Source organism: Oncorhynchus mykiss, chromosome 15 (genome assembly GCF_057628025.1).
Source record: "Oncorhynchus mykiss isolate SJ-2025 chromosome 15, ASM5762802v1, whole genome shotgun sequence".
In the NCBI taxonomy this organism is placed as follows: Eukaryota; Metazoa; Chordata; class Actinopteri; order Salmoniformes; family Salmonidae; genus Oncorhynchus; species Oncorhynchus mykiss.
In genome coordinates, this window is record NC_143036.1 from 77,318,562 (window position 1) to 77,332,366 (window position 13,805).

Genomic DNA, 13,805 nt, shown 5'->3' on the forward strand with positions numbered 1-13,805 from the left:
GCTGTGGGGAGGACAGCATTCACATCAATACTACTGTTCATCTACTGTGAGGAGGACAGCATTCACATCAATACTACTGTTCATCTACTGTGAGGAGGACAGCATTCACATCAATACTACTGTTCATCTGCTGTGGGGAGGACAGCATTCACACCAATACTACTGTTCATCTGCTGTGGGGAGGACAGCATTCACATCAATACTACTGTTCATCTACTGTGGGGAGGACAGCATTCACATCAATACTATTGTTCATCTGCTGTGGGGAGGACAGCATTCACATCAATACTACTGTTCATCTACTGTGGGGAGGACAGCATTCACATCAATATCACCAATACTACTGTTCATCTACTGTGGGGAGGACAGCATTCACATCAATACTACTGTTCATCTACTGTGGGGAGGACAGCATTCACATCAATATCACCAATACTACTGTTCATCTACTGTGGGGAGGACAGCATTCACATCAATATCACCAATACTACTGTTCATCTGCTGTGGGGAGGACAGCATTCACATCAATATCACCAATACTACTGTTCATCTACTGTGGGGAGGACAGCATTCACACCAATACTACTGTTCATCTGCTGTGGGGAGGACAGCATTCACATCAATACTACTGTTCATCTGCTGTGGGGAGGACAGCATTCACATCAATACTACTGTTCATCTGCTGTGGGGAGGACAGCATTCACACCAATACTACTGTTCATCTGCTGTGGGGAGGACAGCATTCACATCAATACTACTGTTCATCTGCTGTGGGGAGGACAGCATTCACATCAATACTACTGTTCATCTGCTGTGGGGAGGACAGCATTCACATCAATACTACTGTTCATCTGCTGTGGGGAGAACAGCATTCACACCAATACTACTGTTCATCTACTGTGGGGAGGACAGCATTCACATCAATACTACTGTTCATCTGCTGTGGGGAGGACAGCATTCACACCAATACTACTGTTCATCTACTGTGGGGAGGACAGCATTCACATCAATACTACTGTTCATCTACTGTGGGGAGGACAGCATTCACATCAATATCACCAATACTACTGTTCATCTGCTGTGGGGAGGACAGCATTCACACCAATACTACTGTTCATCTGCTGTGGGGAGGACAGCATTCACACCAATACTACTGTTCATCTACTGTGGGGAGGACAGCATTCACATCAATATCACCAATACTACTGTTCATCTGCTGTGGGGAGGACAGCATTCACACCAATACTACTGTTCATCTGCTGTGGGGAGGACAGCATTCACATCAATACTACTGTTCATCTACTGTGGGGAGGACAGCATTCACATCAATACTACTGTTCATGCAACATGTCTGCTAAATGCGTTGTGCCTTTGCCATTTTGACAACAGACTGTGTTATCCCACTAAGCTAAAGCCTAGGCATTATGATTGGGGAGCTATTGCAAGACGTTGTGTCTCAGGCACAAACATTGTGCTATCATTACCACTGCATAGCAGATCAATGGGATGAAGCCTTCCCTTTGATTCTGCTGAAACACGACTTTCTGATACACATCCCCATTTATTATTCCTGGCTATATATTATCTCTGGCTATATATTATCACTGGCTACATATTATCACTGGCTACATATTATCACGTATATATTATCACTGGCTATATAATATCACTGGCTATATAATATCACTGGCTATATATTATCACTGGCTATATATTATCTCTGGCTATATAATATCACTTGTATATTATCACCGACTATATATTATTACTTAAATATTATCATTTACATATTATCACTTATATATTATCATTTATATGTTATCACTGGCTAAATAATATCACTGGCTATATATTATCACTGGCTATATATTATCACTGGCTAAATAATATCACTGGCTAAATAATATCACTGGCTATATATTATCACTGGCTATATATTATCACTAGCTATATATTATCACTGGCTATATAATATCATTGGCTATATATTATCACTGGCTATATATTGTCACTGGCTATATATTATCACTGGCTAAATCATATCACTGGCTAAATAATATCACTGGCTCTATATTATCACTGGCTACATAATATCACTGGCTATATATTATCACTTAATATTATCACTGGCTATATAATATCTTTGGCTATATATTATCACTGGCTATATAATATCACTGGCTATATAATATCACTGGCTGTATAATATCACTGGGGATCACTGGCAATATATTATCCCTGGCTATATAATATCACTGGCTATATTATATCATTGGGGATCACTGGCTATATATTATCACTGGCTATATATTATCACTGGCTATATATTATAACTGGCTGTATATTATCACTGGCTATTTATTATCACTGGCTATATATTATCACTGGCTATATATTATCACTGGGGATCACTGGCTATATATTATCACTGGCTATATATTATCACTGGCTATATATTATCACTGGCTATTTATTATCACTGGCTATATATTATCACTGGCTATATATTATCACTGGCTACATATTATCACTTATATATTATCACTGGCTATATATTATCACTGGGTATCACTGGCTATATATTATCACTGGCTATATATTTTCACTGGGTATATAATATCTCTGGCTATATGTCATCACTGGCTATATATTATCACTGGCTATATAATATCTCTGGCTATATATTATCACTGGCTATATAATATCATTGGCTATATATTATCCCTGGCTATATATATATAATATATATATATTATCACTGGGTATCACTGGCTATATATTATCACTGGCTATATATTATCACTGGGTATCACTGGCTATATATTATCACTGGCTATATATTATCACTGGGTATCACTGGCTATATATTATCACTGGCTATATATTATCACTGGGTATCACTGGCTAACATTGACGTTCATTATACTCATGGAAATGTACCAGCTGATGGAAACAGTAGTGTTGAATGAGCTGAGGGTTTTATCCGTCGTTACCTCTGTTTGCACCATGTGAGAGCGGTGCAGTCGGAGGTCAAACACACAGCCGTAGACGTCCACTGTTCCTATGCTGTCCAGCTGTTGAAGGACCCGGTCCAGAACCATGAACGTCCCTGTACGACCCACTCCAGCACTGAGGGAGAGAGAGAGAGAGAGAAGAGTGATTAATGTAGTTTACATAACATTTACGATTGACGTCCATGTATTTATACACTTGCGGTAAGTCATATTAAAATCATTTGATATTGGTTTTTAATTTAATTGGTGTGCCTAAACAGCTACCATCCTGATTGAAGGATTTCTCCTTTGACACGCACACGCACACACACACACACACACACACACACACACACACACACACACACACACACACACACACACACACACACACACACACACACACACACACACACACACACACACACACACACACTAATGATAAATGATGACGATCAATCATAATCCATCACCCAGGACGCTGCACATAACATCATTCCAGCTGGACGCTTCACTGAAACACAGTACACCAGTACTAACAGAGTTCTCTCTCCACTTTGACGGCACATCTAACATCTTGGACATAAAGGGGAGCAGGTCAGGGTCAGTAGATCTCTGGTCTAGGCTCTAGACGTCACCAACAGTGATGGAATGGCAGACTCCTGTAGCTGAGAGCGATACCCGCGTCTGGAGAAAGAGTCACCGCCGAGTAATGGACTCTCCTCTGGGGGAAAAACGACCCTTACTTACTTCTCCTTCCTGTAAAGTGTGTTGTGGCTTATCGACCCTTACTTCTCCTTCCTGTAATGTGTGTTGTGGCTTATCTGTGAACTTTACATTTCTGTTGATCTGAACCTGAAGGAGTGTAGAGCACCATCGGCCAGGTTCATCTAATTTCTGTCTATATAGAGCTGAGGGTGGTCGAGACACCATCAGCCAGGTTCATCTCATTTCTGTCTATATAGAGCTGAGGGTGGTCCAGTTCACCATCAGCCAGGTTCATCTCATTTCTGTCTATATAGAGCTGAGTGTGGTCCAGACACCATCAGCCAGGTTCATCTCATTTCTGTCTATATAGAGCTGAGGGTGGTCCAGTTCACCATCAGCCAGGTTCATCTCATTTCTGTCTATATAGAGCTGAGGGTGGTCCAGTTCACCATCAGCCAGGTTCATCTCATTTCTGTCTATATAGAGCTGAGGGTGGTCCAGTTCACCATCAGCCAGGTTCATCTCATTTCTGTCTATATAGAGCTGAGGGTGGTCCAGACACCATCAGCCAGGTTCATCTCATTTCTGTCTATATAGAGCTGAGGGTGGTCCAGATCCCCATTAGCCAGGTTCATCTCATTTCTGTCTATATAGAGCTGAGGGTGGTCCAGTTCACCATCAGCCAGGTTCATCTCATTTCTGTCTATATAGAGCTGAGGGTGGTCCAGATCCCCATTAGCCAGGTTCATCTCATTTCTGTCTATATAGAGCTGAGGGTGGTCCAGTTCACCATCAGCCAGGTTCATCTCATTTCTGTCTATATAGAGCTGAGGGTGGTCCAGATCCCCATTAGCCAGGTTCATCTCATTTCTGTCTATATAGAGCTGAGGGTGGTCCAGTTCACCATCAGCCAGGTTCATCTCATTTCTGTCTATATAGAGCTGAGGGTGGTCCAGTTCACCATCAGCCAGGTTCATCTTATTTCTGTCTATATAGAGCTGAGGGTGGTCCAGATCCCCATCAGCCAGGTTCATCTCATTTCTGTCTATATAGAGCTGAGGGTGGTCCAGTTCACCATCAGCCAGGTTCATACATTAAAAACCAAAGTCTATCAGAATTCCAGTCATTCCAATAAACGTTATACCCCTGGGTCTTCAGGAATAGGACTTGTTAATATGGAAGTATAGATCAGCCTAGTTGTTTAACCCGAGGCCAAACATTCCCTCATTGTGAAAAGTAATTAAGGTCTGAAAGGACTGAGGAAGAGGCAAACATCCTGCTTATCGATCAAAACTAAGGACTTATTAGCCAGCCCTGGAGGACCGATTGGGCTCATTGATTTGAAAAATAAATGCTGCGCTCATGGAATGAAAAGTGCTATTTACACGTGAAACATGCTTGGCATGTGCTGTGTTTGTTACAGGCCTATTGTTGACCTTTTTGTTGGCTTTGATATATTGACAATATGCAGCTGTTTTAAAGGGCAAATCCACAGATGAAACAATAACAAAATGGACGCTCCGCCTCTGCTTTGGTAAAAAGCTGAGGGATGGGCCTGGAGAAATGTAACCACTCTCGGGTTAATAGACAGAGCTATGGATGCGAGGACTGACCCTCCATGATGTCACAATGATTGTTTTAACCATGTTATGAGGCCTGTTTACATTTACAATGTTTACAAACATGGTGTAAAACAAACATATATTTTGGGTTCAGTGTGACAGTTGAACTAAACTCATGAGGCATTTATAAGTTATATTCTTCAAGAATCAATGGATATATGCAAATATACATTTATAAATAGAAAAAAATGGATGTAGCAACTACATAACGTCCCTTTAAGTCTATCCAATCCAAAGTGTGTGAGTTTGAGCGTGTGTTCTTTAGGTCTATGGATGTCTTATTTTATTTATCAGCTTGAATTAGATTAGCGATAAAAGCCCCACGTTTATACCACAGGCTGGGATCCACACTATACAGCTGTTATTCCATAGGCTGGGATCCTCACTATACAGCTGTTATTCCATAGGCTGGGATCCTCACTATACAGCTGTTATTCTATAGGCTGGGATCCACACTATACAGCTGTTATTCTATAGGCTGGGATCCACACTATACAGCTGTTATTCTATAGGCTGGGATCCACACTATACAGCTGTTATTCTATAGGCTGGGATCCACACTATACAGCTGTTATTCCATAGGCTGGGATCCTCACTATACAGCTGTTATTCTATAGGCTGGGATCCACACTATACAGCTGTTATTCTATAGGCTGGGATCCACACTATACAGCTGTTATTCTATAGGCTGGGATCCTCACTATACAGCTGTTACTCCATAGGCTGGGATCCACCCTGTGCAGCTGTTACTCCATAGGCTGGGATCCACCCTGTGCAGCTGTTACTCCATAGGCTGGGATCCACACTATGCAGCTGTTATTCTATAGGCTGGGATCCTCACTATACAGCTGTTATTCCACAGGCTGGGATCCACACTATACAGCTGTTATTCCACAGGCTGGGATCCACACTATACAGCTGTTATTCCATAGGCTGGGATCCTCACTGTACAGCTGTTATTCTATAGGCTGGGATCCTCACTATACAGCTGTTATTCTATAGGCTGGGATCCACACTATACAGCTGTTATTCTATAGGCTGGGATCCTCACTATACAGCTGTTGCCAGAGCACATTTTTAACTGGCTGTCCACTGGTTTCCAAAACAATGAATGACAGGCAGCTTAAACTTATTGAATTCAACTATTATTGGGTTCAAATACACATTTAGATTTGTGAACAGCCGTCCACAACAACCACAATCTGTAAGGCGCAAATAGCTAAATGAGAGAGCAGCAGTGTGATTCACATCAATGCCCTGTGTAGATAACAGTAAGAAGTGATATCTGTATCGCCGTAGACAACACCACTGCTGTCATCCTTACCTCCAAGCGTTTATTCAAGTTGGATAGTCTTTGGATGCCGACAGCAGTCGCCCCATTGGAAGACACAGCTTGGACTGTAGCCTACAAATGCCTATTCCTGCTCTTTTCCCACAATCCATCAAACACATTTGGTGTGTCATCATAGTGGTCTCTGATTGGTGGTCATCATTTGGTGTGTCATCATAGTGGTCTCTGATTGGTGGTCAGACTCTCTCAGGTGGAACAAACTTAAACTTCCACCTTTTTTCAACGCTTATTTGAATGTCATTGAGAAAACAGAGAAGTGTCAAAGATTTTTTTTTTGTCTCGCAAACATCTTTTTAAAATGTTTTAATTTAAAAGTAATCCTCGAAGTAATCATCTAGTTTTTCAAAAGTATCTGATTACAATATTTTAGCCGGTAACGAATTACAGTTACTGTTTCTGTTGTAATCCCTTATATGTAGTGGATTACTTGTCATCCGTTACTCCCCAACCCTGCGAGGGGACGAGTCTCATGTATGGAGCTGATCAATGATTAAATCGGCCTCAATACATTTTCTCACGTTGCTGGTCTTCTCTTTGACTGACGTCTGCCAAGGGGGAAACTCTTTCTGATGGGAGATGAACCCTCTGACTCCGCTAAGTTTACATCTACACTGGCATCTACACACACACACACACACACACACTCACACAGACACACTCACACACACACACACACACACACACACACACACACACACACACACACACACACACACACACACACACACACACAGACAGACACACACCCTCCACACACACAACCACACACACACACTGATGTGGCCCCTCCACACACACCGATGTGGCCCCTCCACACACACCGATGTGGCCCTTCCACATACCTGCAGTGAACAACGGTGGCTCCAGTGCTGGGGGCCCTGTCGATGTAGTCCCTGACGGTCCGTACGAACTCGATGAGGGACTGGGTGGTATCGGGGACCCCATGGTCTGGCCACACCGTGTAGTGAAAGTGTCTCACCACCCGAGGGAAGCTGGGACGACCCTCCTGAAGAGACACAAGATGAGGGATGTTCAGGACAGAAAATGCAGGGTATCTCCCTCTTGGGGACTCCCGAGTGGCGCAACGGTCTAAGGTACTGTATCTCAGTGCAAGAGACAACACTACAGTCCCTGGTTCAAATCCAAGCTGAATCACATCCGGCCGGGATTGGGAGTCCCATAGGGCGGCGCACAATTGGCCCAGCGTTGGCCGGGTTTGGCCGGGATAGGCCGTCATTGTAAATAAGAATTTGTTCTTAACTGACTTACCTGGTTAAATAAAATATAAATAAATACATTTAAAAAAAATTAAGTCGGACCTCCACACCAGGTCTAGAATGTACTTTGTAGATCAGGATCTAAGCGACAGTTTTATCTGTCTTGGTACTGATGGTTTATATAAAAACAGGTTGTCCTAATGAACTGAAAGCTCTTCAGTTGGGCTACAGCTTTCAATAGAGTGACAGTAACAGAGAAGCTGCCATATTATCTGCGGTGATTGTTTCTGAGGTGATTGTTTCTGAGGTGATTGTTACTGAGGTGATTGTTACTGAGGTGATTGTTACTGAGGTGATTGTTACTGAGGTGATTGCTTCTGGGGTGATTGTTTCTGAGGTGATTGTTTCTGAGGTGATTGTTACTGAGGTGATTGTTACTGAGGTGATTGTTTCTGAGGTGATTGTTTCTGAGGTGATTGTTTCTGAGGTGCTTGTTACTGAGGTGATTGTTTCTGAGGTGATTGTTACTGAGGTGATTGTTTCTGTGGTGATTGTTTCTGGGGTGATTGTTTCTGGGGTGATTGTTACTGAGGTGATTGTTTCTGAGGTGATTGTTACTGAGGTGATTGTTACTGGGGTGATTGTTTCTGGGGTGATTGTTTCTGGGGTGATTGTTACTGAGGCGATTGTTACTGAGGCGATTGTTACTGAGGTGATTGTTACTGAGGTGATTGTTACTGAGGTGATTGTTACTGAGGTGATTGTTTCTGGGGTGATTGTTACTGAGGTGATTGTTTCTGGGGTGATTGTTTCTGGGGTGATTGTTTCTGGGGTGATTGTTACTCAGGTGATTGTTACTGAAGTGATTGTTACTGAAGTGATTGTTACTGAGGTGATTGTTTCTGAGGTGATTGTTACTGAGGTGATTGTTTCTGAGGTGATTGTTACTCAGGTGATTGTTACTGAAGTGATTGTTACTGAGGTGATTGTTACTGAAGTGATTGTTACTGAGGTGATTGTTTCTGAGGTGATTGTTACTGAGGTGATTGTTTCTGAGGTGCTTGTTACTGAGGTGATTGTTACTGAGGTGATTGTTACTGAGGTGATTGTTACTGAGGTGATTGTTACTCAGGTGATTGTTACTGAGGTGATTGTTACTGAGGTGATTGTTACTGAGGTGATTGTTACTGAGGTGATTGTTACTGAGGTGATTGTTACTGAGGTGATTGTTTCTGAGGTGCTTGTTACTGAGGTGATTGTTACTGAGGTGATTGTTACTGAGGTGATTGTTACTGAGGTGATTGTTACTGAGGTGATTGTTACTGAGGTGATTGTTTCTGAGGTGATTGTTACTGAGGTGATTGTTACTGAGGTGATTGTTTCTGAGGTGATTGTTACTCACAGAGCTGATCTTGAACTCCCTGATTGTCCATTCAGCCAGGACAGACTCAGACAGCATTTGAACCACCAGGTCTCCATAGTACAGAGGCTCCCGGTCAGCCGGCCAGTAGTGGTCACACTTCACCTGGACGGGGACAACAATGGCCACGGTTAGACCATTAGATCTCTTGATTTGTTGTCTGACTGACCGACTGACTGACTGACTGACTGACTGACTGACTGACTGACTGGTTGATTAAGGGATTGAGTTATTTATTGAATAGTTTGTTCATTTATTCATGTGTTTGTTTGTCCATCCCTCTATCCCCATCCATTCATCCATCTATCCCCATCCATTCATCCATCTATCCCCATCCATTCATCCATCTATCCCCATCCATTCATCCATCTATCCCCATCCATTCATCCCTCTATCCCCATCCATTCATCCATCTATCCCCATCCATTCATCCCTCTATCCCCATCCATTCATCCATCTATCCCCATCCATTCATCCATCTATCCCCATCCATTCATCCCTCTATCCCCATCCATTCATCCATCTATCCCCATCCATTCATCCCTCTATCCCCATCCATTCATCCATCTATCCCCATCCATTCATCCCTCTATCCCCATCCATTCATCCATCTATCCCCATCCATTCATCCATCTATCCCCATCCATTCATCCCTCTATCCCCATCCATTCATCCATCTATCCCCATCCATTCATCCCTCTATCCCCATCCATTCATCCCTCTATCCCCATCCATTCATCCCTCTATCCCCATCCATCCATCCCTCTATCCCCATCCATTCATCCCTCTATCCCCATCCATTCATCCCTCTATCCCCATCCATTCATCCCTCTATCCACCCAAAATGTCCCACACAAAGTAAAGTCCAATAATATCAGACTTATGTCTAATCAAATCAAATTGTATTTGTCACAAGCGCCGAATACAACAGGTTTAGACCTTACCGTAAAATGCTTACCGGCAAGGCCTTAACCAACAATGCAGTTTTAAGAAAATATTTTCTAAACAAACTAAAGTAAAATAAAAACACAATAAAATAACAATAATGATAATAACAATAATAATACAGTGGGTACCGGTACCGAGTCAATGTGCGGAGGTACTGGTTAGTAATGAGGCTATATACAGGGGGTACCGGTACCGAGTCAATGTGCGGAGGTACTGGTTAGTAATGAGGCTATATACAGCAGGTACCGGTTAGTAATGAGGCTATATACAGGGGGTACCGGTTAGTAATGAGGCTATATACAGCGGGTACCGGTTAGTAATGAGGCTATATACAGGGGGTACCGGTACCGAGTCAATGTGCGGAGGTACTGGTTAGTAATGAGGCTATATACAGCAGGTACCGGTTAGTAATGAGGCTATATACAGGGGGTACCGGTTAGTAATGAGGCTATATACAGGGGGTACCGGTACCGAGTCAATGTGCGGAGGTACCGGTTAGTAATGAGGCTATATACAGGGGGTACCGGTACCGAGTCAATGTGCGGAGATACCGGTTAGTAATGAGGCTATATACAGGGGGTACCAGCACCGAGTCAATGTGCAGAGGTACCGGTTAGTAATGAGGCTATATACAGGGGGTACCGGTACCGAGTCAATGTGCAGAGGTACCGGTTAGTAATGAGGCTATATACAGCGGGTACCAGTACCGAGTCAATGTGCGGAGGTACCGGTTAGTAATGAGGCTATATACAGGGGGTACCGGTACCGAGTCAATGTGCGGAGGTACCGGTTAGTAATGAGGCTATATACAGGGGGTACCGGTACCGAGTCAATGTGCAGAGGTACCGGTTAGTAATGAGGCTATATACAGCGGGTACCGGTACCGAGTCAATGTGCGGAGGTACCGGTTAGTAATGAGGCTATATACAGGGGGTACCGGTACCGAGTCAATGTGCGGAGGTACCGGTTAGTAATGAGGCTATATACAGGGGGTACCGGTACCGAGTCAATGTGCGGAGGTACCGGTTAGTAATGAGGCTATATACAGGGGGTACCGGTACCGAGTCAATGTGCAGAGGTACCGGTTAGTAATGAGGCTATATACAGCGGGTACCGGTACTGAGTCAATGTGCGGAGGTACCGGTTAGTAATGAGGCTATATACAGGGGGTACCGGTACCGAGTCAATGTGCGGAGGTACCGGTTAGTAATGAGGCTATATACAGGGGGTACCGGTACCGAGTCAATGTGCAGAGGTACCGGTTAGTAATGAGGCTATATACAGCGGGTACCAGTACCGAGTCAATGTGCGGAGGTACCGGTTAGTAATGAGGCTATATACAGGGGGTACCGGTACCGAGTCAATGTGCGGAGGTACCGGTTAGTATTGAGGCTATATACAGGGGGTACCAGTACCGAGTCAATGTGCGGAGGTACCGGTTAGTAATGAGGTTATATACAGGGGGTACCAGTACCGAGTCAATGTGCGGAGGTACCGGTTAGTAATGAGGCTATATACAGGGGGTACCGGTACCGAGTCAATGTGCAGAGGTACCGGTTAGTAATGAGGCTATATACAGCGGGTACCAGTACCGAGTCAATGTGCGGAGGTACCGGTTAGTAATGAGGCTATATACAGGGGGTACCGGTACCGAGTCAATGTGCGGAGGTACCGGTTAGTAATGAGGCTATATACAGGGGGTACCGGTACCGAGTCAATGTGCAGAGGTACCGGTTAGTAATGAGGCTATATACAGCGGGTACCAGTACCGAGTCAATGTGCGGAGGTACCGGTTAGTAATGAGGCTATATACAGGGGGTACCGGTACCGAGTCAATGTGCGGAGGTACCGGTTAGTAATGAGGCTATATACAGGGGGTACCGGTACCGAGTCAATGTGCAGAGGTACCGGTTAGTAATGAGGCTATATACAGCGGGTACCAGTACCGAGTCAATGTGCGGAGGTACCGGTTAGTAATGAGGCTATATACAGGGGGTACCAGTACCGAGTCAATGTGCGGAGGTACCGGTTAGTAATGAGGTTATATACAGGGGGTACCGGTACCGAGTCAATGTGCGGAGGTACCGGTTAGTAATGAGGCTATTTACAGGGGGTACCAGTACCGAGTCAATGTGCGGAGGTACCGGTTAGTAATGAGGCTATATACAGGGGGTACCGGTACCGAGTCAATGTGCGGAGGTACCGGTTAGTAATGAGGCTATATACAGGGGGTACCGGTACCGAGTCAATGTGCGGAGGTACCGGTTAGTAATGAGGCTATATACAGGGGGTACCGGTACCGAGTCAATGTGCGGAGGTACCGGTTAGTAATGAGGCTATATACAGGGGGTACCAGTACCGAGTCAATGTGCAGAGGTACCGGTTAGTAATGAGGCTATATACAGCGGGTACCGGTACCGAGTCAATGTGCATGGAGTATCGGTTAGTAATGAGGCTATATACAGGGGGTACCGGTACCGAGTCAATGTGCGGAGGTACCGGTTAGTAATGAGGCTATATACAGGGGGTACCAGTACTGAGTCAATGTGCGGAGGTACCGGTTAGTAATGAGGCTATATACAGCGGGTACCAGTACCGAGTCAATGTGCAGAGGTACTATATATATATATATCAGGGTTCTTTAGGAACTATTTATTTCTCTGAGTCACTATGGAAACACATCTGTCACCCCACCCTCCCTCCCTCCCTCCCCCCGAATCTCCGACTCACCCGTCCCTTCTCGACACACTGCGTCACCATGACGACGTTGTATACGTTGTGCTCCCACACCATCCTCCAGAAGTCATCCTTGGTTCCGGGGAGAGGGCCTTGGGTGGCGATGTACTCGCGGCGGAAGTTGTTCCCCTGAAACAGACAGATGGGGATCAGTCAGTCAATCAATCGTTCAATCATGGGGCAGGAAGCATGGTTTAGATTCAGAGCCTATGACAAAAAAAAAAAAAAAAAAAATATTTTGGCATGGTCTTGTAAGTTGAAACCTTATAACAGTGGGGTAAGTGTTGCAAATGCAGATTTATGCTGAAATATGAACCTACAGCCACATCTCATAATCTAATGAGACAAAGACAGTCTGAACCTACAGCCACTTCTCACACTCTAATGAGACAAAGACAGTCTGAAATATGAACCTACAGCCACATCTCACACTCTAATGAGACAAAGACAGTCTGAAATATGAACCTACAGCCACATCTCACACTCTAATGAGACAAAGACAGTCTGAACCTACAGCCACTTCTCACACTCTAATGAGACAAAGACAGTCTGAAATATGAACCTACAGCCACATCTCACACTCTAATGAGGCAAAGACAGTCTGTACCTACAGCCACATCTCACAATCTAATGAGACAAAGACAGTCTGAACCTACAGTCACATCTCACACTCTAATGAGACAAAGACAGTCTGAACTTACAGCCACTTCTCACACTCTAATGAGACAAAGACAGTCTGAACCTACAGCCACATCTCACAATCTAATGAGACAAAGACAGTCTGAACCTACAGCCACATCTCACACTCTA

At 44.0% G+C, this 13,805-nt stretch overlaps 1 protein-coding gene across 1 annotated transcript in view; it reads right to left on the reverse strand.

The window, feature by feature from the left end:
* Positions 1–13,805, reverse strand: part of ptprb (protein tyrosine phosphatase receptor type b) — a 97,389-nt gene that overhangs the window by 2,026 nt on the left and 81,558 nt on the right. The window contains exons 27-30 of the mRNA XM_090201279.1: positions 12,990–13,124; positions 9,294–9,416; positions 7,517–7,680; positions 2,994–3,129 (exon numbers count right to left, since the gene is read on the reverse strand). Of these exons, the coding sequence (XP_090057405.1) occupies positions 2,994–3,129; positions 7,517–7,680; positions 9,294–9,416; positions 12,990–13,124 (558 nt within the window). The remainder of the gene's footprint in view (positions 1–2,993; positions 3,130–7,516; positions 7,681–9,293; positions 9,417–12,989; positions 13,125–13,805) is intronic.